The sequence below is a fragment of the Lissotriton helveticus genome, chromosome 7 (genome assembly GCF_964261635.1).
Source record: "Lissotriton helveticus chromosome 7, aLisHel1.1, whole genome shotgun sequence".
Taxonomy (NCBI): Eukaryota; Metazoa; Chordata; class Amphibia; order Caudata; family Salamandridae; genus Lissotriton; species Lissotriton helveticus.
Window position 1 is genome coordinate 181,445,751 of NC_136068.1, and position 25,362 is coordinate 181,471,112.

Below are 25,362 nucleotides of genomic sequence, written 5' to 3' on the forward strand. Positions count from 1 at the left end.
AGTGGCACGAAGGAGGAACATGACAAAGGTGGAAATAACAGGGTGGCACAGAGTAAGAATCTAATAGAGAAGTGGTTCTAAACTTGTGGGCCAGGGGGTCTGTAACAGTTTAGAAAACTAAGTAGTATTAACAGATTAATTGAGTGTATATAAAGACGCAAACGTTCTGTACACTTGAAGGGATTTGCAATTGGAGGATAAAAAGTTAAAATCCTTAGATTCATTTGTAAGAGCAGTGTGAGAGCATCCATCAAAATATAATGTGGGTGAGGAGTGGTCTTAATTGAATTTAGTACAATAAATGTGGTCTTTCAGAGATTGTGTGTGAGAATCTTTGCGTGTATACGGAGTCTTCATGTAGTGTATCCAAGACTACACTAAAGCCGATGTACTGGAGCCATATACATGATGGTTTCCTTGGGCCTGGGGGGTTGTCTCTTTGACTGCAGCCATTTTGGATTTTGAAGATGATTACCACTTGGAGGAGTATGTGGATCAAATTGAGCCCTCGGCTGCTAGAACTCTGTACCTTTAATGCTGGATAGGGACCTTGCCACTCCCGTCATTTACTGCAAGACGGCATTCTCCCTATTCAGAACAAGAGACAAGCTGCCCCTTTTTGCCCAGGAATCAAGGAATACATTGATCATGTCCTGTTCTTCTGCCCGCATTACCATGTTCTTATGAGGTCTAGGCTTCTGCTGTTGCCCCAAGATCTGGGTATTAGGGACTTTAGATCTGCTTAAAGAATCATATGATACAGCACATCTTTTTTTTTAATTTTGTTAATTTTTTTAGAGTTTTATATAGTGCGAACCAGACCCGAGACATCGGGTATCCGAGCACTTTACAACTCAACTGTCTTTGTGGTTTTCTGCTTCTTACGGAGTATGTAGAGATGCTGCCAGAAAAGTGTTGCTCGATCACTACCATCTTAGGTTTGGGGACTTGTTCGCATTTTTAGTTTTATTATGCATCTGGCTCCAAACATATGAATTATGTGCTGTTAATGTATATTTTTTTTAGTATTAATCCTGGTCTCATTCAATGACCACTATTCACTGCTGCTTTTACAACATAATTATTTTCTGGATTTTTTTAAAATCATATATATTGTGATGCTCTATTGCACTGATGTACCTGATTTTATGTACTTTTTTGGCAGTGTGCCAAAATAAAGTTTGATGAATTTAGAAATGCTCCAACTTTCCTATTAAATGTTAGATGGTTTTATATTTGTTTGTGAAACAAATAACATCTTTAATTATTTGTGTATTGTTTGATGAATGCTTGTCTCTGTTTTTTGTGTGTATATTGTTTTGCTGTTCAAATCAAAAATGCTTAGGCTGGAGTTCTCGGCTTCTGGTATAGTTTTCTCATCAATAATTTAATTGCAAATCTTGCTGTGATATCAATTATGTTACAGAAGATTTCATGAGTGAAGTATTATGTTGGGTAACTAGCAGTGCATGGCATGGGAGTGAGTTATAGTTACCTTAGGCCACGAGTTATAGATACTTGACATAACTATAACTCATGCATTTCTTTGTTTCTTAGAGTTTAAAGTGTTACTTAGGATTTTTTTAACATAAAGTATTTTATTACCATATGTAAAGCCATCCCCGCTGCGCATGGCCTAAGGTCAAGCCCTGTGGTTAACCTCCCCCAGGCCGCCAACCCTACGCTGCCCTTCGTCCATGCGCAGCAGGTGATTGCCCATAGGTCCTGACTGAGGCCAGGCACTGTAGCCATCCAACCTGATGACGGACAACCCCCACAGGCTGCCAACCCCATGCCGCACAGAGCCTTTTGCTTTTGCGGCATTGGTTTGGCCTTTAGGCCCTGGTACCCGATCACCCAGGGGCCAGGGGACCCCATCCCCAAACCAGGGGAGAGGTGCCAGGTAGCCCCCTCTCCGAACCTTCAAAGGCCCCGGGAGACCCCATCCTTGGGACCAAATCCAATTTAAAAAATAAAAGCGGTGGACCAGGGCCCCTGCACCCCCAGCCCCCATGGTGCGGGAGCTGGCATTGCTCCCGCCCGGAGGAAGCTGCAGCTTTTTACATGCTTCCTCCAAGCGGGAACAGTGTGTCTTTTTTTACCTGCCCGCATCAATGTGGGCAGGAAAACGGAACACAAGTCTGCCCTCAAATCTAACACAGGCTGGGAGAAGATTTAATGTTTGCTCCCGTTAGCAGTAGATTTTAAAATGCTCCTGCCAGATGGGAACAAACACATGGTTACCTGCCCATGCTGGTGTCGGAAGGGAACTACTATGTTTCGGGTGTGGGTTCCCCGGAAAACAGTAAGTGAGCCAGTCCCGGGGGATGGGGTCCCCAGGTCCTATAAAGTCTCAAGGAGGAGCCAGTGTGGCGCCCCTCCCATTAACAAGGTGTCACTGCCCTGGGAGATTGGATTGCGGGGCCTCCTTAAGGTACAGGGAGGGAGTGCATGGCTCCCTTACCATTTAATTTACATTTCTGCCCCTGTGGAGGACTGATTTGCATATGACTGGGCCCAAACTCGAATGTCGTGGTGAGCAAACAAATTATGGGTTTAGACCCAGATCTTTCACTGGAAGTGTTTGACATTGTTCAGCATTCCGTCCATCAATGGTTCTTTTTAGGTTTCGCTGGAGGGCGGAGCTCTTAGCTCCGCCTCCAGAGAAATCTCTTGATTTCCAGTAAGGAAAATGGAATACGCCCCCCTGTCCCATTGGCTAGCTCCATAAATGGAGGCTAGCCATTGGAACAGAGATCTGTCCGTCAAGGCCGGACCAGATTCGGGGGCGCTCCCGAGATTTTTTCCCAGGGCGGAGTTACGTTTTTTCCCGTTCCCTCCCCTTTCACTGAAAGTCTGTCCATTCCCACCCCCTCCGTGTGCCTTTCCGCCCCCCCCTCGCTGTCCTGTGCACGTTTCCCGCCGTCCGTGTCCTCTCCCGCCCCCTCCCGCCGTCCGTGTCCACTCCCGCCCCCTCCCGCCGTCCGTGTCCACTCCCGCCCCCTCCCGCCGTCCGTGTCCACTCCCGCCCCCTCCCGCCGTCCGTGTCCACTCCCGCCCCCTCCCGCCCCCTCCCGCCGTCCGTGTCCACTCCCGCCCCCTCCCGCCGTCCGTGTCCACTCCCGCCCCCTCCCGCCCCCTCCCGCCGTCCGTGTCCACTCCCGCCCCCTCCCGCCGTCCGTGTCCACTCCCGCCCCCTCCCGCCCCCTCCCGCCGTCCGTGTCCACTCCCGCCCCCTCCCGCCCCCTCCCGCCGTCCGTTCCACAGGTTCCGCAGTGGAGAAACTGTCAAAAAAGACCCACATTCATTTACTTATGTTTATGCCTTTCATAACGAGTCTCAAAACTACCAGACCTGCTCCAGATGACTGTAAAAACGATTGTCAGCCTGCTTCAATCACAGCAAGCCCTCGTCAGTCAAATACTGGAGGCTGAATTTACATTAATCCAGTATTTTGGTTACCTCTTAACCGAGAGAGGATTTCTGCTTGTCTCTCCCTTCAGTCCTCTGTTGTACACCTTCGAAAGTCATGAAATGGGAAGTCCTGAAAATTCGTATGTTGACTGGAGAATAGAGCTTGTTCCTTACCAGGAGAGAGGTAAAGAGTTTTATTCTCGATCTCTCTTGTGAAGCGAAACAGAAGCCAGCCCTCGAATGTGCATATACCCTGCCAGCTGTTAACTGTAAATTTAGACTCTTTAGTAGGAAATCTGATTAACGGCAACTCGCATGGCGAACAAACGCGCCATGGTTTGGACAGACTCTGCAGATTTATTCACCGTCCCTCACAAGTGGACTCTGTACCTAGCAGCTCCAGAGTTTTTCAAGTATCTAGTTACCCACATAGACTTAATTGCAGCCTGGAGACAACTTGTGTCTTTTCTTTGCATAGTCATTGGAATAATACCTTGCTGCCCAAATAATTGTTTGCTGCGTCGTCACGCGATCCGCCATCTGCTGCCTAGTTCCTGATTAAAAGATGATTGCTAGCTCCAAAGCATCTGAAGTTTCTAACTGCTGCACGTGAAATGCAGTTCAGTGGTGTCACCCTTCCGATTTCAACAGACCAGTATTTTTCTTTTGCATCTTTAAAAAACAGTTCACCTGGGGTTTAATATGATAATGTTTCATGCAGAATTCTGAACGAGCCAGTTATTTTTGGCGGGTTCAAAGGTTAGAACGCTAAGCGTGTCGCATTTTTGTAATTCTTGCTGTCTTGACACTGGATGCCTTCTGGTGTCTAGCATAAATAGGTAATGTGGAAAACCGTACAACATTGCTTCTGAATACGAATTTTAGAGTTCCCATCTGCAGAGAAGAGGGTGAGCCTTTTAGTGCAATGAGCAGGTACATGTAGGTTGGTTTTTGCTGAGTGTAGCACTCTCTGTGCTACACTTTACTAATGTACTAGTAAGCACTATACCAACAAAGTACCTTTGATAGAGGTGTGTGGAAGACCAACGTATTAATTGACGTTGTGCAGTGCTTTTAAATTATACCTGCTAAAGGGGTATGTGGTTTTCTTTATTGAGAAATTTGAGTATTCTGCAGCAATTATGTCCAGTGTAGATCCTTAGTGCCAGACCAGATGTTCAGAATAACAACGAATTGGGGTCCATTTATATTATTTACATATTCTTTGCTTATGTTGGTATACTTAACATTTGGTGTGCACCCAATCCTCTTGGACCTTTGTTGTACAGGCTTGTGCTATCGCATTGGGATTTCTTGTGTCTATATTTTTGCTAAAATTGCCGGATAATGCCACAAAAATTGATTGCCACAACTTTTCTGCGCCACCAAATTTGTTCTAACAGTGCTGCATAATTCCAGTGGCCGAATAATTCCTCTTGTGTGCTCTTAGCTCCGCCTCCAGAGAAATCTCTTGATTTCAGTAAGGAAAATGGAATACGCCCCCCTGTCCCATTGGCTAGCTCCATAAATGGAGGCTAGCCATTGGAACAGAGATCTGTCCGTCAAGGCCGGACCAGATTCGGGGGCGTTCCCGAGATTTTTTCCCAGGGCGGAGTTACGTTTTTTCCCGTTCCCTCCCCTTTCACTGAAAGTCTGTCCATTCCCGCCCCCTCCGTGTGCCTTTCCGCCCCCCCTCGCTGTCCTGTACACGTTTCCCGCCGTCCGTGTCCTCTCCCGCCCCCTCCCGCCGTCCGTGTCCTCTCCCGCCCCCTCCCGCCGTCCGTGTCCTCTCCCGCCCCCTCCCGCCGTCCGTGTCCACTCCCGCCCCCTCCCGCCGTCCGTGTCCACTCCCGCCCCCTCCCGCCGTCCGTGTCCACTCCCGCCCCCTCCCGCCCCCTCCCGCCGTCCGTGTCCACTCCCGCCCCCTCCCGCCCCCTCCCGCCGTCCGTGTCCACTCCCGCCCCCTCCCGCCCCCTCCCGCCGTCCGTGTCCACTCCCGCCCCCTCCCGCCCCCTCCCGCCGTCCGTGTCCACTCCCGCCCCCTCCCGCCCCCTCCCGCCGTCCGTTCCACAGGTTCCGCAGTGGAGAAACTGTCAAAAACGGCAGCTCCCATTAAGAGATATATGTTCTACTTTTATGAACATTTTCATATACTCTTCTTGTTTGTCTTTTGCTGTGGGTCAGTTTCTAATGATGAAAATAAGGCCCTGAGTCAAAAAGATGAGTGCCAATGCACGCAACCTGCAACCCCGACCCCACATTAGAGCATGGACTGCCACAGGAGTAGAAGGTACCGCATTTAAGGAGGCCTCATTAGGGCAGTTTAATCCAGAAAGGAGGGGAAAAAAGCCAACACTTTGCTGCTTCGTTCTGTAGGAAACTTGGAACAGTTGCGGTTGCCATGGCAATTCCGGCATCAGGTCAGATGCCGGTCCTGCATACATAGTCTGCTTGTATTTTTTGCAAAGTACTGTCGCGCCACTGGTGTCCAGCCCGATGCCGCTTCTGGTGGATGGGGCGCACAGTGGAGTAAGTGCAGCTAGGGCAGGAGAGGCCGACAGGCCGCCACGTTCCCTGTCTCAAACTTACCTGGAGGTGGCTGGCTCACCATTCTTATTTTTGGGGGTGCCTTGCTGGGGTGGCAGCCATTAGGTCATCCTCATTTCCTGGTGAATTCCGGGTCCCACAATTCCCACCACAGAAAATATCCAGCCCAATGTAAGCTGGCCGCCCTGCTTTCTTCTCCTACCAGATTATCCCATCCTAAAATGGCCATGCCCGCTTTGATGCAATTTCCAGTTTTCAAGAGTATACATTGAAGCCTGTCCATCCTCATTCACGTTGCAACGCTGCCTAGTGTTCGGTGCGTTTCTTTCCTGCTGTTTCCTGTCCAGACCACTGCGTTTCTTCCTGGAGATTTTGCTTCCTGCTCTTTCAGTTTCTTCTCCTGCGAGCTTGCTTCCTGTTTATGGCGTTGCCCTGCTCCTCCACCGCCGGATGTGTTGCTGTCACCTGGAGATTTTTTGCCTTTGGGCTTTTTCCTACGTCTGGGGCTCCTTCCTGGAGGCACTACCTGCCAGGCGCTACCTAGAGTCTCCGGTATCCTGTCTGCTGAGAGGGGTGGCTCTTATCTCTGGCAGACAAAAACAGCCAATGTCGGAGCCCTTCAGTCTCTTCATCGTAAACACCCCCCAGACACGCGTTTAGAGCCTGACAAGTGCTGCTTTACAGTGAGAATGATTGATGCTGGCTGGTGCTACTGCAGGTTTAAATGTTTCTCGTGTGTGTGTGTTGGGTCATATCTCTGGGCTGAGCGTTGTATGTCAATTGTTAGTGAGTCACCTTTCCCGAGCTACTTCGGGTATTTCTGAGGGACATGGGAGTGAAAGGTGACCTTGTAAGTTTTCTGCAAGGGGCGAGAGATGACCTGATTTTCTTGCGAGTGCCAATGTGAGATGCAAGATGGTGTGTGAGCAGATATGCCCTCTAAATATGTTTGAATGCATGTCTGAGAGATGCCCTTCTTGTATTGTTGTATGAGCATCTGCCAGATTCCCTGTTGTGTGTGAGGATGAGATGACTGAGTGATATTGTTACATGTGGGTTTGAGACACACCCTGCTGAAATGTATGCTTGTGGGTAAGAGTGGTGCCCTTTTGAAATTGTTGCATGCCCTCTTGAAAGATGCATTGATGATACTTTTGCATATTGGTACGAAAGATGCCATGTTCCTGTTTTTACTTGCGGGTACCAGTCGCGACGGGTGCAGGTGAGAGCTGTGGGGTGTGGTGGGGGAGGAAGTCAACAGATGACAGAATAGGAAAAAAGAAATTAAAAAAAGAAATAAAACTACTTACCACTCGGCCGCATCGCCGACTCCAAGTAAGTGGTTTTATTTATTTTTTACATTTTATTTTCCACATTCTGTTGTCTGTCGACTCCCCCCTTTGCCCTGCCTCACCACTCTTACCTGCACTGGCCGCGAATGTCAGGTACGCGACATACCCTTCCTTTATTGTTGTAGGCGGATATGACAGATGCCCTTTGAAGCTGTTGTGTGTGAGTATGAGATGCACTTTTGGTATTGCTACAAGTGTGTATTAGACACGCCCGATTGAAATTGCTACTTGGCCGTATGAGTGATGCCCTTTCATTTGTATGAAAGATGCTGGGGTATATTCTTGCATATGGGTATGAGAGATGCGATTTTGTTATTGTTACGTAACTGGTATGAGAGCCTCCCTCCTACTAACGTCGAATGCAGTTGCGACAGATGCCCTGTAGATATTGTTACGTGTGGGTATGAGAGATGTCTTGTTGATATTCTTACATGCCACTGTGAGAGATGTCGTAAACATGTTGTTGCATGCCACATGGCCTGTCGACATTGTTACATGCCAGTATGAGAAACTCCCTGTTGATATTCATATATGGTGATGTTATTGCAGACAGGTATGAGAGATACCCTATCCATGTTGTTACATTTAGGAATGAGAGATGCCTTCTGACACATGTAGAAGTGATGCTGTGTCTATATTGTTACATGGGGATGTGAGAGGTACCCTATAGATATTGTTAGAGACAGAATCGGAGATGCACCTTGTGTGGTTGCATGGAGGTGTGAGGGCTGTCCTATGGATCTTTTCACCTGGCGGTATGAGATATCCAGTAGATATCATTACAGGTAGGTATGTTGGACACCTGATAATGTTATATTGTTGAATATAGTTTTATATATTGATGTATAGCGGCATGGTCCGGCCGCAATTCTGCACCACCAGCAAGTGCTCCATTACTACCTTTGAGGACCGCTTTTGGAGGAGAGTCGTGAAGCCACACATGGCAGAGGAGCCGCCGTGAGTCACCGCGGCTTGGATCTATATAGCCCGTATGTTACGGAGCTGTGAAATAGAACGATATTGGGGCCGCTACCTTTCAAAAGTATTTTATGTGGCCCACTGGGGCTGAAAAACTGTTTAACACTACAAAGACCATCATGCACTTCAACCCACGAGGATAACCACAAAGGGGCGCTCATTAAATATGGAATAGAACTTTGGTGTCATTTAAATAAGAGTGCCGTTACTTGTGAACAAGGTCAGATGAGACCGAAATGCATCGGGTAATTACAGCTGGTGACTTGATTTAAATAAAAGGATTTCCATGGCCATATCGTGAGTGCAGACTCCTTTCTTCTTTTGGAGGGAAATTTGCTTGAGATATATCTATATATATATATATATATATATTTACCAAAGTTGCTCCGTCTGGACTGCTTGTGGCCCCGTGGGAGGTGGCGCGCACTCCGGCGGAGCACGCCAGAATTCAAATTCCAAAACAACGACGTGATCAAGGCTTGTCAAAGCCGAAACATGTTGTAGGTGTAATAAACACCCTTGGACTTTGATCTAGTGCGTGACGTTTGGATTTCTGAGAGCGTTGCTATTGGAAAATTTGTTTTGGAATATATATATATATATATATATATATATATATATATATATATATATTCATATTCACAAATCCACATATATATAGTCCTGTAGGCGCGTCATGTGCTCAAGGCCTGCATAGGCCGAAACGCTTCATGGCGGCACAGCGCACAAAGCAAAAGAAACAATAAAAGGTTTGCACAAAATAAGAGGTGTTCGTTTCTGTTTCTGGTTCCGAAGGCATTGAAGCGATTAAGAACAAGCATTTACAATGCAACGGTTTCGCCTTTGGAAAAGTTTGAGCTATTGGCATTGTAAATGACAACATTTGTATTCATGTGTTGGTTTTGAAAACAGATAAATAAATGGCATTGTCATTTACATTGCAAATAGCTTTAACATTTCCAAAGGCGAAACCGTTGCATTGTAAATGCTTGTTTAATTTGTCACTCTAAGTGGGAAAGGTAGGCCCAGAAGTGGGTCCTATGCTCACCATGCCACTGAATTCAGGCCATCCTGGCTAATGAGAAGTGATACCCCGAAACCAGTTCTAGGATGCTTGTTTCCGGTCCAGGGAGGACCTGGCACTTGGGCTCTGGACTGTTGCCATGGGGAGCAGGGTCAAGACTGATTTGCATATGGTTGGTCCAAACTGGAATACCGTGGTGAGCAAAAAAACTATGGATTTATGCCCAGGTCTTTGATGGGGGTGAGTGTTTGACATTGTTCAGCATTCCGTCCATCATTTGTTCTTTTTGCACTTTAAAGAAAGTTGGCATTTTCATGCTCTCTGACAGTTGATGCCTACAGCCTGTCCAAGGTCACATGACGGGGTGTGGTTGGCAGTGTGACTTTGTAAGTTCCTCTCAGTCACACAATAAAGGTATTGGATGTGCCTGAATGGGCCATCTGCTGGCAGGATGGGGCGGAGCTGGGCACCTCCCTTGCCACTGAATAGGTTGTGCTTTGCCTTCACATAAATGAACTCAACACTACTTGTTTTTTTCCTCTAGCCAGCTTGGAACCAGGGCAAGGGGGTCAGCAAATTCCAAGCACTTCAAACAGAAACCTCTAGAAACATGTCCTACTACAGAGAAGGCACCGGTGTAAAAATAGGGCCTTTAGGTCCACTCTTCAATTCATTTTCTGGACCTGCAGAAGGACTCTTGGAGGGCTGTCTGCTGCTGTGTCCTGCTGTGTCCTCCAAAGACTGCTTTGTTACCTGCCTTGAACCCTCGGGTTCCTGTCCTGCTTCTTGAGCCTGCTTCTTCACCTGAACCCAGAACAACAAGGGTGACTGCAATGGCTAGTTTGCTGGCCTCCTGTTCAGAGCCTTAGGGACAGAAAAGACTCCCACCATCTTGAACCCACACCTATACCTAGCCTGAATGAGTCCTAACCCTTCATGTGGTGCCCCTCCAGTCCTAGACTCTTGGTGGTGATACTAAAGGTGCCCAGATAGCCAAAATACAAAACTTGAGACGTATAAAATTGTTGTCTAAAAACGACCGATAACAGACAAAAGACCAGGACCAACCTGCTTGTCTATCTGCCCATGGTACATCGCTGGCTGGCCTGACTTCGTGGTAGCCCCCATTATGTTCTTCTCTGCAGCCTCATATCCTGTTGAGCAGTCTTTCATCAAAGAGGTATCTGTCCTCCTGGATCTCTCGTTGGTTGCAACCTCCTGCCTCATCCTGCTGTAAATCTTTGACTTTAAAAAAGTGACTATCTCCGAACATAGAAATCTTCACAGTGACTTCATCCAGCAGCTCCCGGATGACTACGCCTCCTCCTTGGACCTGCCTGCAGCCTTACCCCACTGAATTTTACCTTCCCAGAACATTTTTCTTCAAAATTTCTTCTAAGTCCGAAGACAAGCACTGACCAGGCCCAATCCACTTTTTGCATCCAAACCGCACTCCATCTCAATCAGCCATTTTAGTCAACTTTGACCTGGACTTGCTTGAGTCGATGTCTGCGGTTGATGCTTTGATCTTTTTGGCTCTAGTTTTTACTAAAAACTTTTTTTAAATCACAACTCCGGTTCTAATGCTTGCATTATTGTAATTGACATGTCAAATAATTTATTAAAGTGTACTCTACTTTTTCTAAATTGGTGTGGGATTTTTCTTGTATTTTACCTTTTGTTTGTTCGCTGCGTAAATACTTTACATATTGCCTTTAAGTTAAGCCTGACTGCTTAACTCCCAGAGGGTTAAGCACAGGTTAATTTAGGCAGTTTTCTGGTTCACCCTGATAGGGATTGCCCAGTCAAAAGTCCCCCACTTGTGCTAGCTCAATGAGGTCCCACTTTCTGCACTCTGTCAGGTGGGCACAGTGTTCCAGCTAGCGGAGGTGCCACAGAGATGTCTCGGGGGTGATCCTTTGGTGCCATCCATTCTATCTCGGAGTGAATGCCAGGTCGGGAAAATTATTCTAGTTACTTTGAGCAGGGGTGATCCTAGGATTTTTGGGGCCCTAGGTGAAAGGGAAGATGTGAGGCCCCTCTCATTTTTCATGTGACCGCACAGAAAGTGACATCATGGGACTTGTAATCTTCTTTGGTATCGTCAAGGGACCTTATCTGTGCATATCAGTAACATGGATAAAAAGATAAATAAGTGTGTCTATTTTAAAGTTGTATTCAGTAGATTACATTAGTCACATTGAAAAGCTAGGCACAGGTCTCACAAAGATGGACTTCCTTACTCAATGTTTGCTGATTGGTTCCAATTTAGTGCATGATAAAAGGTCCAGAGCAATGCGGAATATTTTTTGAATGGCATCACTATGGTAAAGAGTATGTAACCGGATATAGTAAAATCAAGTTGGGTTCAAATAAATGTATTTCAGACAAACACCATGCCTCCATGTGAGGCGGCATCAAAGAAGGGTAAAATCACCCCTGTGCTGAAAAGGCTGTTTAAAATGTGAATTTTCCCAGTTTCCAAACTTATTCCTCTCATTTGGATCTTGTACTGCTGCAATTATGACGGAAAAATATAAACGCAAGTACGAATTAAAAAAATAACAGCAGAGCTACTAACGTGATTTAGAAAAGCAACTTGAGCCCTCCTCTGGTGGAAGTCTGTGCTAGTGAGAGTTACCGTTTTTTAGCGAAGCCATTTGTGATGATCAGGGGGTTGACAGCTTTAGTGTGACTGTATTCACCCAAGTGTGTTTGTTTGCTGTACCAGTACTGTTTATTCCTGCTGCTGCTATGAAATGAGAATTTAGGCCTTTGTACCATGTGGACTGAGAGATAATATCAGCAATTAGGTTTCACCTCATGACTACTGCCGAACAGTTCAGCTTCTTAACTAGAAACTGGAAGCTGACGCCTTACTCATCCCCAGAGAATTGGTCTTATATACTCTTGGAGTCATTAAGAAGTTCTTGCATTGCATTGTTGAGGGGATGTTACTAAAGAGCTCTTGCTGTGGTGAACAAAGGGGGGGGGACAGCTCTGTAGGACCCATTATAGGGGGCACATTATAAGTGTATCAACAAGTAGTACTTAAAATAGGTAAAAAGCCATGGGTTTTTTGTCATGAGGTAATATAACAAACATAATTGAATCAATTGCAAATGAATGTTTATTCTGATTTAGGTATTTTTGTACAGTAGTTACCCCTGCCGAAGGGCAGTGACCCGAAATTAATTGGGTATATTTTTGCTACGTTGGCTAATGGAGAATGGTGAACCGCCATGTGCTGTTGACAGAAAAGCCTTGATTGGCTTTCCGTTGACCTAAAGTTGATACTTGAAAGAAAAGATGAATAAAGGTGGATTAAACATGGATAAACTGGCTAAAGTTGAGTTAAGACTGTTTCAGCACATTGAAATGTTGCTATGGTAGTGCATCCCGGGTCTTGAATACCTGACGAGGTTCCAGCTTTTTCGACATATATTCTAATCTGTGCGCATGGACGGAGTGCGATACCGGGATTGCACACCAAATCATTTGCCTTTGAGCATTCAAAGAAAACTACTGAAACTTTGGGTTTAAAAATGGAATGCATTCTGCCACAACGTGAAGACTTAAATTAGGGATTCAGAATTTGTTTTTGGGGGCATTGCACAGAGCTGCAATAGGTTTTGCCATAATAGGAGGCCAGCACTGGCTGGCAGGGGTCACAAATGTGTTTTCTCTGCAGCAAACTTGTAGAAGGCGCAGAGAAAACAGTATTACACAGTTTATTTTGGGCACCTTGCCTATTACTACAAGCACAATATACACCTCAAGCACAGCTCATGGCACTACAGGGCTCTTCTTAGAACCTTACACTTAAAAAAACATGGTACAATTTACAATTACTAGCGTAACATTCAAGTAGCAGTTGGGTGGCACTCAACATATGATGCAGATATGCCATAAGTAAACACATGGCAAATACAGAAATGTCATACATAGGCAACAGATAGCCAGAAATTTTAATTAAAATACCCCCCACTTTGAACCAAAACTTTTATGGCACCAATCAACTCATTGCAACTCTCCTCAGAAGAGCTCTCTTGTCTCTTCCATCTAAGCATCTATCCATTTGTCCTTTCATCCACCTCGTGATAGCCACCTATTTCCATTTGCATTGTTATCCATTCATTCTTTCATCCATCATTTAGTCTTTCACCATTCATTCTGTATGTCTGACCATCTGTGTTCTCATCCATATCCAAACCTATCTATTTATCATTTCACTCATACATCCCTCCATTCACCCTTTCACTCACCATCCACCCATCCTTTCGATCATCCATCCATCTTATTGCTCATCCATTCAGCCACACTTTCTCTCCATCCTTTCCCTCATCCATCCATTTACCCTTTCACCCATCCTTTCACTTACTCATCCATCAACCAATCCATACACTCATTTGTGCATCCATTTACACTTTAACTCGTCTATCTATTCTTTCACTCATCCACCCTTACACCCATCCTTTCCCTCATCCATGCCTTCACACATTTACCTATCCTTTAACTCATCAGTCCATCCACCCTTTCACTCCATCCATACTTTCACTCATCCATCAGTACATCCACCCTGTTACTCAACCATCCATCCACTCTTCCATTATTTCACTAATCCATCCACCCTTTCACTCCATCCACACCTTCACTCCATCCATCATCCCTTTCACTCTTCCATCCACCCACCCGTCCACCCATCTATTCAGCATAGGGTTCATGAATCATGCATGATGGATAGTGCCAGGATGTGAGGTGACTTGATATGGCGTTTGTGGTTTCTTGGTTTGCACTTTTATATAGCACAAACTCAGCCAATGTCTTTGGAGTGCTTTATGGAAGTACCAATCCCAGTACGAAAGGTCAGGGTTATTTTTAGGCATGGGAGGTTTAATGAGTTGCCCAGAATCACAGGATTTAGAGCGGATGCCAGGACCTGTACCCGGTTCCCCACTTCCATTTAACTACCCCATGTCTTGCAAGGCCCAGGAGTTTTATCCCCTGGGCTTCACAGCACTGAAGCCAAGGAGAGGGGGGCTGCAGCTCTGGGCCACACAGCACTGGATAATGGGGAAGGGGGTCCAAAACCTGGACCTTGCAGCCTGATGCAGCACTTCAAGGCCCAGGTGACCGAAGTTTTCTAAACCCTGCCCTGCCATGTCTGTCTTTTCTGGCTGCTCCCTCCTCCCCCAATCCTCCTACCCTCGCCTGATAATGTCCGGCTGGTCCTTGGAACAAAGGAGCCTTTTTGTTGCCTGGCAACACTAAACAGGAAAGGCAGGCAAGGCTTCAGTGCAGGTTTTTAAGTGAGGTGCTGCCTTGTGCCTGACGTCGTCCTTCTGACGCTGTGAGCCAACACAATTGTTGGCTTTACTGCTGCCCACTTCCCCACCAACTGTTTTATTTTCCCTGCACCCCCAGGAATGCCACCATCCCCTTGGATGAGGGATGTCAAGCTCAGCCAGACTGGGAAACAAAACCAGCCCTGGCAAACAGCTTGGCAATGGCAAGCCCGTGGAGGGGGGATACTAGTTGGAAGTACCACTCCTGTCTCACCTCTGCTGCTTTTGTTACAAGGGGCGATATTGCAGCTATGCTGCAAAACTGGTCCCCGGTAATGAAAACGGACCCCCAGGGGTCCAAAACCAGCCACCCCTGCGGCCCACTGGGGAATAGTCAGGTGCCCACTAGGGCAAGTCCAGCCCTGTTGTCAAGACAACTCCCTTGAAAAATACATTTGTGATGTAATCGAATTGGGGAGGGGGCATTGGAGGAGCAGGTGTGCTGACTGATAGTGTGGCATTTCACACAGAAGAAGTGCCCTTTCAACCTAAGCTCAGTGCACTGGGCGGCAGCACACATTGCCCATGCTTAGCGCCGGCCCTGACTTTGGGCAGAGTTTGGGGGAGGGGGAACCCATATAGTCTTCCTAGCATAGTACTTTGTCCCATGAGGGTCACTTTGAGACAAAATGCGGGGTCTTGCCACCCCCACATAGCCAATCGTTCAACACAAGAAGGTGCGATGCCCAGCATTTACTGTTTAAAGTATGTACTAGTTAGGGGGGCGTAAATACCAGTTTTAGTTAATTTTATTAATGTTTGTTCCGGCCGGGACATTACAATATTGGGAAGGTGGGTAGGAAATGGGCCAGGTGGCAACCATACTCTTCCGGATCCCTTACCTGTGCTTAGCTCATGGACACGTTTCCTGTTGTCCTCCAAGTCTTCCCTGAGCCTGACGGTGTCTGAAGTTCCACCGACACACAGCACAAGCTGCCTGTAATAGGCGGTCACCTTGTTCAGTGTGGCATACGTCTTCATGCATTCATCCACAACATCCTGACTATTCTTGGACTCCTCCACTGATTGGCCACGTGACCCCAGCATTGGCAATACCCAGCACTGATTGGTAGATGGAGGTGATGTATGCAGTAGAGCTTAGTTAAACAACTATGACCCCTGAACTTTAAGCCCTGCTCAGACTGCTTGAAAGCATGGTTGTCTGCAAGAGAAGTCTTCCAGTCCGGGTGTTTCACTTCTTAATTCTTGATGCTTGCGCAGGGAAAATAGACGCCACCTGAAAGGAAAGAACACGTAGAAGGTTAATGCTTCACAATAATGCATTGTAACACTAGACAAGAGCTGCTTTATCGCATTCCCTCGCATAAGGAGAGTCATCACCTCTTGCCTTTATCTCAGTTCCTAATATCCTTCCAAGAACTACCTCACCTCTGTGCATGGTGCCAGGGAAGATGTGTCATTCCTAATTCTGGCTCTATTGTCTTTCCTGTGTGTCCTTGCTTGCACTTAGAGTTGTCTCACATCCTTCCTACTGATACTGGGAAATATATTTTACTTTATGAAAAGCATTGGAGAATCCAGTTCAGTGAGGTCTTTCCTAAATCTGATCAAGACACACCATGTAGGTCAACATATGACCATGTACTTTGTAGTGTCTTGCAGTCTCAGTGATTCTCACACTACTTCACGCATATCTCAGTGACTCTCAGCTTCACTCAGTAAGCCCTTCATACTTTATTGGAACTATTTTTTTTTATCAACTACAGATATTTCAGTATAATGTGCAGTTTTAAAACATTTAATACCCCTCCCACTGAAACTTTAGAGCCAAAAAATGGCTGCTGACCTCGCTGTGTAGCAGCATTGGCCACGGAAATTCGCAAATTCGCTTTGGTTCATCCACCGTAGAGATGAGGCAGAGTCTGTGAATTACCACCGGCCTGGTCAAACGCTGCAGTTTATGATGTGAGCGTAGACTGTATTTATTGTCGGTGTTGTGCCAGTGGCAGAATGTCTGCCGTGAGCAGTCTGCTGGCCACGCGCAGGGTTCTTTCCCTCCGCGCGCTGCAGTTTGACGCGTGTGCTCGCCACACTCAGGGTTCCCTGCGCGCGGTGCTGTTTGGCGCGTGTGCTCGCCGCGCCCAGTGTTCCCTGCGCGCGCTGCTGTTTGGCGCGTGACGTTCTGAGTTCATATGCTGCTCATTAGCTGACGAAAGGAAGTCGGAAGAGCTGGGGCTCCCCCGAGGAGACCCCATGGGAGGAGGCCAGGTGTGCGCGGTGGCAGCACAGGCCACAGGGAGCTGAGAGGAAGAACCTGCAGGGCTGTGACTTGTGCCGTGCACACTCGCTAATGTGTCCAACATCTGGCATACTGACAGGTGCAACAGAAGCCGACACTGCACATATGGAAGACAGTCAGAGCCAATATCTCTGGTGTGCTGGCGCGATGTTCGTCAGATGTCTGCTTTTTTTTTTATCCCAACAGTCGTCCAAGTAGTTCAGATTCGCTCTCTCCCATGACCGAAGGAAGCAGCGCCACCCCAAACCGTCTCATGTCCCAAGTGTCTAATGTCTCTCGCCCTGCTCCATGTCGTAAGTACGTCTCTTCCCCTAACATCCCTCGCCATTTGTGTCTGACATGCTACTGCTGTCCCACCATGCTACAAAACATCTCTTCCAGTATCTCAACCCACCCCATAGCCCCGTAACTTGAGTACTGGGCCGTCAACACCAACATGCCTCAATGACAGCTTCCCTATAATGACTAATTATGAAACGTGTCATCTTTCCTCGTTCATTCAAGGTCCTCAGTTAGGTACTTTTTCACCCTCCCATGTCTTCAATGTGGAACTCATTCTCCCACCAGCTACGTACTCAGGGTCTACCTCCTGCTCTACCATGTCCTGAGTATTGGTATCTGACTTCCACTCCCACCCTCCTACTTACTCACTGCCTAACACATTCTCATCCTCTCCCATGCCTGAGTATTGCACTGCCTCTCCCGCCATCTCTCAATTTCCTGACCTACCATCTCCCAAGTATGCTACTCCCTCTCCCGCCTTCCCATCTACTCAGTGCCTATCTCTGTATCTTGCTCTCCCATGTCTTCAGTATAGAACTCATTCTCCCACCCTCCTACGAGCTCAGTCTCACGTCCTCAGTGCTCCCACCCTTCTACAATCTGTACCTGACTCTTTCTCCTGCTCTCACATGTCCTCAGTGTAGAACTCAGCCTCTTATGTCCCCAGTATATGACCCCTCCTACTTTCCCATGGCCTAGGGGTCTAACTCCTCCAGCTCCCCATATGCGCAGTATGGAGCTCCTTTGGCCATCTTCCCACGCATTCGGTATCTGACTTTTTTTCCTCCCCTACCATGTAAAGCCCCTTTTACTCATACACTCAACCCATCTCTTAACCTAAAACCACCTCACTATCACTAAACTGCACCCCTTCCTGAACCCTAAAAGCTCCTTTCTGCGCCTAAACCCGCCATCACTGATCCCTTGAAATCCCCTACCACCCCTAAACTCCACTCTTCCCTGAATCCTAAAAAAGCCCTCACCACCTCTGAACACCACCTATCCATAACCCCTAAAACTTCTCACCACCCCTAAACTCCCCATCCCTGGACACTAAAAATCAATTCTACATATGAACTCCACCTATCCCTGAACCCTTAAAACCCCACACCATCCTAAACTCCACCCATTCCCGAACACTAAAAACAATTCACCATCACCAAAACTCAACAACCCTACACGCCACACATTCCTGATTCCTAAAAAACCCTCACCACCCCTAAACTTCACTCATTCTTGAACCCTAAAAACCCTCACCAACCCAAACTACACCCATGTCTGATCCCTAAAAAACCTGCACCACCCCTAAACTCCACCCATACCTGAACCCTAAAAACCCCTCATCGCCCCTAAACATCAGCTATCCCTGAACCCAAAAAAAACCTCCCTAACCTTCACCCAAGTGTGTGTCTTTGGCTGTTTCCCTAAATGTATTTAGATGGATTCTTTAAATTTTTGACTTATTTGTATTTCCATAATATTGCCTTTCCATTAAAATTGGTTTTCTGTGATTTGGTTTCTTCCAATGTGGCTTCTCAGTTTTCGTTTTTTCATTCATTTGCATGCATCAGTGTTTTTTTTTACCTTGGATGCGAATTCTGTGCTCCATAATTTATGCATTGTAAGACACCATACGCCTTATTTAATTTCACTTACTTAAGTCAGACTGGCAAGTCAGGTGTCCAGGTTCACTGTGACACCCGGCCTGTCCTTCAGCCGCCCCTGGAATTCTATTTCATGCTTTTTTCAGACTCAAGAATCTGTTACACTGCAAAAGTTCATGAAGTTGAACCTGAGACCTATACCGGCAATTATTATACCGGCAATTATTTAACATGATCATTGTCGGTGCTAATAAGACATCCATGATGTACCCCAACACCTCCACTGACCCAATCCTATCACTCGACACCCATCCCACCCCAGGGTTCTTCACAGTGCTTAATTTGTAAAAAAAAAAAATATGCCAGGGCTCTCATCAGTAGGCCATTGCAGCTTGCACCACACATTGCCCCTGCTAATCTGACAATGATAGTAATAACACAACTCATGACCATCACACTCTCACAAGTGAGACAGTTCAGACTATTTGAGCTCCCCAAAGCTGTAAAGAATGGCTTGGGCGGCATGTAATAGTAATGTTTAATGTATATTGAATTCATTATTAACTGTTGTTGTGGTAATCTCTAAATTAGCCAGACAGTGCCACTGTCAAGCTCCGGACAACTTGTTGACAATTAAGTGCCGATGCCAAGCACCGGAAACCACCGGCTCAAATTAAGCAATGGTTCTTCATTAAACCTAATGAGCCTAGCAACTCTCCACTTTCTCTGTGACCACAAACCGCAGCCAACTACCGGCGGCAGACAGTCTGGGCCTGGGATCGGGGGAGTGGACACTGAAGCAAGGAGAGATCATGTTAAATTAGCAAATGTTTAATTATTCATAAATTGCTTGATTACTCTTGGGGCAGCATATTTAAGTGCTTGCTGATGCCCCTGCCATCCCAAACTCATTAGACAGTACAATGCTCATCGATGTAGCATGCGCTAGATAGCCTTCCAGAATTGGGTGGTGAAGAGAAGTCCGCCACATACAAAATAGGCTGCCCAAGCCAGGCATCAGGGGGTTATTCTGTGTCCTGCAACATCACAATGTGTGAGTGGCTAGTAACAAACTAAGTAGCCCGATTGGTACAAAGGGCTCGATTCACAGAGCCAAATATGCGTGGATGTCTGACTTACATAGCCAAATAGCTCAATTCACTAATGCAAGGTATTCAGAAACGACAAACTTATGCTTGTAAACTATTTACATTTTTTAATCAATATTACTCCACAACGGAGTATTATTGTGCATGAACACCCCCAAAATCAGTGGGGTATATTGAGTGCTTAATTTCTAAAAAATTAAGTGCCATTTCCCAAGGCCCCTCATAGCCGTCTATTGCAGTTGGCACCTTCAACAGCCCTTCCACTGCCGCAAAATGCCAGTACCATGTGGTGTAATCCTGTAAATACGTGCTGGTGTTTAGAAATAAGTGATGAGCGCCGGAAAACACCTGCATAAATTAAGCAGTGGTTATAGGCAAAACGATTTCTTCGAGGGAGAACTTATTTTACGATGGGACAAAGAAAATGTGCGATTGCACAAAGGCTATACAACTGGAAGGAGAAAAGGCCCCCCCTAAGATACTTTTAGGTCCAAGAGGAGGGGGGGAAAAGCCAAGACAAACTAATATAATACCTCTGGTTCAGACCTATTTACTTTTCATCGAAAAGCACAAAGGCTATATACAACACATACATCGAAGTACTTGGAACTGCCTCTGCATTGTTGCAAATACGAATGTGAGGTTGTAGATCTGTGGTGTAGATTTAAGACTTTCGTTGTGAATTGAGCCCATGGCCTATATTTACTCAGGGTTGCCTGGGCTGTCATATGTTGCTGGGCAGTGTTGCACTGCACCCACAGGCCTTTTTAATGCTAAATTGACTCCATGCTTTGTGCCACGTACGTGCTCACACACAAAAGTAGGGACCCTACACTTTTTCATAGAAATCTTATGTACCAGGGTTGCCAAATACAAAGGATGCTTGATTTTGATGTCACAACATCACTCTCCCCATGCAACCCTATTCTCCCTGTCTCTATGACACATGCAGGTTGTTTTTCATCTCTATTGTCAACCCATGTCAATGTTCTAAAATATTTCTGTTGATCCTTGCAGTGCATTCTGGTACATGTTGTCTTCAAACTCGCTGCATCAAAGAGTTATCTTCTGATATTTGTCTCCAGGCATTGATTACAGATCATCAGAGGAACTAAAATGCACCTTTGCCAATGTGTGTTGTCCACTAGAATCATGGTAGTCACCAACCGTACAAGGGAAAGCCAGGAATAGATCTATTTAGTCCCGGTTGTAACTCTGCAGCTATCAAACAGACCTATTGCAAACACTATACAAGATTTTTCTTTGGTCCTGCCATTCCAACCCTGGGCTTCCTTTGACCATGCACCTTCAGCTGTTGGATTGAGACTTTGTCATTCAGGTCTGGCAAAGCCCAGCAGGGTGCTGATCTCTCACCTACTTCTGTTGGATGTTAGGATGTATCCTACCGCCTTCATTTGAGTGCTTGCACCAATTGACTATTATCCAGCCACAGACATCTCTGTCCACTCCATCTGTCTCCCTCCTGTGTGTCTCACTCTAATGTACTAAGGATGAATGCATGGGTGCACTAAACTAAGACCTTTTGCACTTGCCAGTACTTGTTGTTGTTGTGGCCAGTAGAATTCCCATTTGACTAGTCGTAGCACTTCAAGCCACCAACAAGCACACCTTTTATTGGGGCGAGAATTCCCATTTGACTAGTCGTAGCACTTCAAGCCACCAACAAGCACACCTTTTATTGGGGCGAGAATTCCCATTTGACTAGTCGTAGCACTTCAAGCCACCAACAAGCACACCTTTTATTGGGGCGTTAAGTATTGGTACAAACAGATTCCGCGTTTGGTTCATCCACCAATGTAGTACAAAAACACTACTACATTAAAAGAGTGTCAGATTTAAAAAAAATGAATAAACACACTACTTAAGTAAATTGTATTTGCTGCTGATAAATCTGTTTTTGCACAATGTGATGTATTAAGGGAATGTGTCCAGGCCCAGATTTGAAACCCAAAGTAGGTCTGATAGAAATTTGTCTGGAAAAACACATTACACCCCATCCATGCCAGGGTAAGGGAGCAATAGAAGGGATTTTCTACACCATTATTAACAAGCATTGGCAATGCAAATAGTTCTCGCCTATGCTAGAGCTATTGGCGTTTACAATTTTTTTTTTGTTGCCATGTTGTACATTAGTGTGGCTGCTGTTCAGCATGGCTAAAGGTTAGTGGCATGGAGTGTGTTAGCGTGCAGTGGGTGGAGTAAGGTGTTGTATACTGGATTTGTTGGTGAAGAGTGTCGCAGAGTGGTGTAGGGGGAGTAGAGTGTCAGAGTTGAGTAGAGGGGAGTAGAGTTTAGGGGTTCAGTGGCAGAGAATGTTGTAGAGTGCAGTGTTATAGAGTGGAGTGGCGTAGGGTGGGTTGGAGTGGATTGGGGTAGTGGAGTGGATTGGAGTAGATTGGAGTGGATTGGATTGGGGTAAAGTGGGTTGGATTGGGTGGAGTGAGGTAGATTGAAGCGGGTGGACTGGATGTGGTGGATTGGATTAGAATGGGGTAAGGTGGATTGGATTGGGGTGGATTGGAGTAGGGTGGATTCGATTGGTTTGGGGTGGGGTGAATTAGAGTGGAGTGGAGGGGTGGATTACATTGGATTGGAGTGGGTGGAGTGGAGTAGGGTGGGGTGGATTAGCGTGTGGAGGGCTGGATGGGTTGGATTGAGTAGGGTGGACTGAACTGGGGTGGGGTGGATTGAATTGGAGTAGAGTGGGGTGGATTGGAGTAAAATGGGGTGGATTGGATTGCAGTGGGATGCATTTGGGTGGACTGGAAGGGATAAATTAGATCGGAGTGCAGCGGATTGGAGTAGAGTGGACTGGACTGGAGTGGGGTGGATTGGATTGCATGGGTGGGGAGGATAGGAGTGAAGTAGACTGGATTGCAGTGAGGTGAATTGTATTGAGTGGGGTGGATTGGACAGAGGTGATGTGAGTTGGATTGGGGTGGAATGGATTGAGGTGAAGTGAGTTGGATTGGGGTGGATTGGGTTGGGTTGAACTGGATTAGGGTGGGTGGATTTGTTTGAGGTGGATTGGAGTGGGTAGATTGGGTTTGGCTGGATTTAGTTAGATTGTATTGGTGTGGGGTGGATTGTATTGGAGTGAGTAGATTGAATTAGGGATGAACTGGATTGGAGTGGGGTGGATTGGAGTGGGTGGATTTTTTTGTATTGGAGTGGGACAGATTGTTTTGCCTTGGAGTGGGTCAGACTGTTTTGGATTGGAGTGGGGCAGATTATTTAGGATGGGAGTGGAGCAGATTGGAGTGGGGCAGCTTTTTTGGGATTGGAGTGGGGCAGACTGGAGTGAGGCAGATTGTTTTGGATTGGAGTGGGGTGGATTGTGGTGGACTGGATTAGATTGGGGTGGATTGGTATGGAATGGCTGGATTGGGATTAGGTCGATTGGATTGGAGTGGTGTGGATTGGGGTGATATTAAATGGATTGGAGTGGGGCGGATTGCTTTGGATTGGAGTGGAGCGGATTGCTTTGGATTGGAGTGGGGTAGATTGTTTTGGATTGGAGTGGGAGAGATTGGAGTGGGGTGGATTGGAGTTGTTATTGTTATTGACATTTACAGAGCGTTGTTGCTACCTGAACGTGTCCTGGCGCTATATGAAGTCCTGCTGGAAACTATGGGGCTGATTACGATGGCGGGCAGACTCTCGCAGCTGCAAAAGGGACCGCCCGCCATAGGTGCGGCGGACCCACTCTACGAATGAGGATGCGTTCACCAGTGTGGCCAGTGCATCTTGTATTTTAACATTGTGGCGGGTGGCAGCACCCGCCACAATGTTAAAATACATGTATTACATGTGTGGTGCCTGCCACCTTGTACATGCAAATGCAGGGGGGTACCATAGGTACCCCCCACGTGCAGCACCCACCCCCCAAACCCCCGGGGGCCCACAACGGGCCGCCAAAGGCATTCACTGCCTGGCTTTTTGCGGCAGCATCGCCACCAAAAAAGACAGGCATCCTAATTCCCATGGCGGTGCCTGCAAGGCACCGCCACAACAGCCCCATTTTACCTTGTCCCGCAAGGCGGGCAGAAAAGACCCGCCTTCAGGTCTTTCAGTCCGCTACGGTACCTTTACCATTCCCACCGCCATCCTAATTTGGCGGTGGGAATATTCAGAGGGATGGCGGGAAGTCCGCCACCGCTAGGCCGGCGGTCCTCACCGCCAGCCCAGCGGTGGCAGACTTCCCGCCATCCTAATGACCCCCTATGAGAGTGGAAGAAGCGCCACCAATATTATTTCATAAAAAGCCATGTTTTTAATGCTTTCCTGAAGGCCATTAGATTTGGCATATTTCTGAGATGTATTGGGAGGTCGTTCCATGCCTTGGCAGCATTGGCTACAAAACTTGTGCAGCCCCCAACTGGCTTTTTTCACACGCGGCAACAACACCTTTTTTGCATCTGATGACCTCAGCGATCTTTTTGGTGCATACCAGCGTACACTCTGTTGACGGTAGTCTGGTCCGGTTCTGTGAAGTGCTTTGAAGACCAAACATAAGGCCTTAAATCTGGTGCGCTTTCTGACTGACAGCCAGTGGAGTTTTTTTTTATCTCAGCCGAGATGGAGGCTTTTTTAGATATGCCAGTGAGAAGTCTGGCTGCTGCATTCTGCAGGATCTGCAATTTGTTCAGCAGTCCTTCCTGGATGTTAAGATATAAGCTGTTACAGTAGTCCAATCTGGATATTGTTAGCGCTGTGATCACTGATTTTTGGGAGTCTTTGGGGAGCAGAGGCATTATTTTCCTGCAGGATCTCAAGATGTAGGAAATATGTGACACCACTGTGTTGACCTGGTCCCTAAAGCTAAGGTTGTTATCACTCCACACTCCCAAGTTTTTCACTCTCCTATTTGGAGTGGGAACTGGCCCTGTCCGGCCAACAGTCAGAGGTCTAGAAATTGGTGTTATTGCCAAATAATACAACCTCCGTTTTACCGGAGTTGAATTTTCGGCAATTTGTGCCATCCAGACCCCTACGGTGTTCATACAGTCCTTTAGCAGGGAAGCAGTTCCCGGCATCTCCTCAGGCCGTATAGACACCACTATTTGGGTGTCGTCCGCATAGGAAGTCAGATTGAAACCAAAAGATTCAATAAGTGGCGCCAATGAGGACACATAAATATTAAAAAGTGTCGAACTCAGTGAAGACCCTTGCGGCACGCCACAGGGTGGTGAGAATGGATCCGCCTTGTATTCGCCCAGGGCAACAGTTTGCGTTCTGTTGGATAAGAAGGAGTTGAAGAGTTTCCAGGCGGTGCCCTGGGCTACAGTCTCGTGAAATCAGTGCATCAGCAAAGCATGATGGATCGTATCAAAGGCTGCAGAGACATCCAACATATTCAATGCAGCTTTTCCTCCCTGATCCAGAATGGTCCTAATCTCCTCTGTGGATTTGAGTAGCGCTGTCTC

At 46.7% G+C, this 25,362-nt stretch overlaps 1 protein-coding gene across 1 annotated transcript in view; it reads right to left on the bottom strand.

Annotated features, from left to right (window-relative positions):
- Window positions 1–25,362, bottom strand: part of LOC144766690 (regulator of G-protein signaling 9-binding protein-like) — a 48,701-nt gene that overhangs the window by 15,629 nt on the left and 7,710 nt on the right. Inside the window, exon 2 of the mRNA XM_078650459.1 lies at window positions 15,503–15,897. Coding sequence (XP_078506585.1) covers window positions 15,503–15,707 — 205 coding nt within the window. The 5' untranslated portion in view covers window positions 15,708–15,897. The remainder of the gene's footprint in view (window positions 1–15,502; window positions 15,898–25,362) is intronic.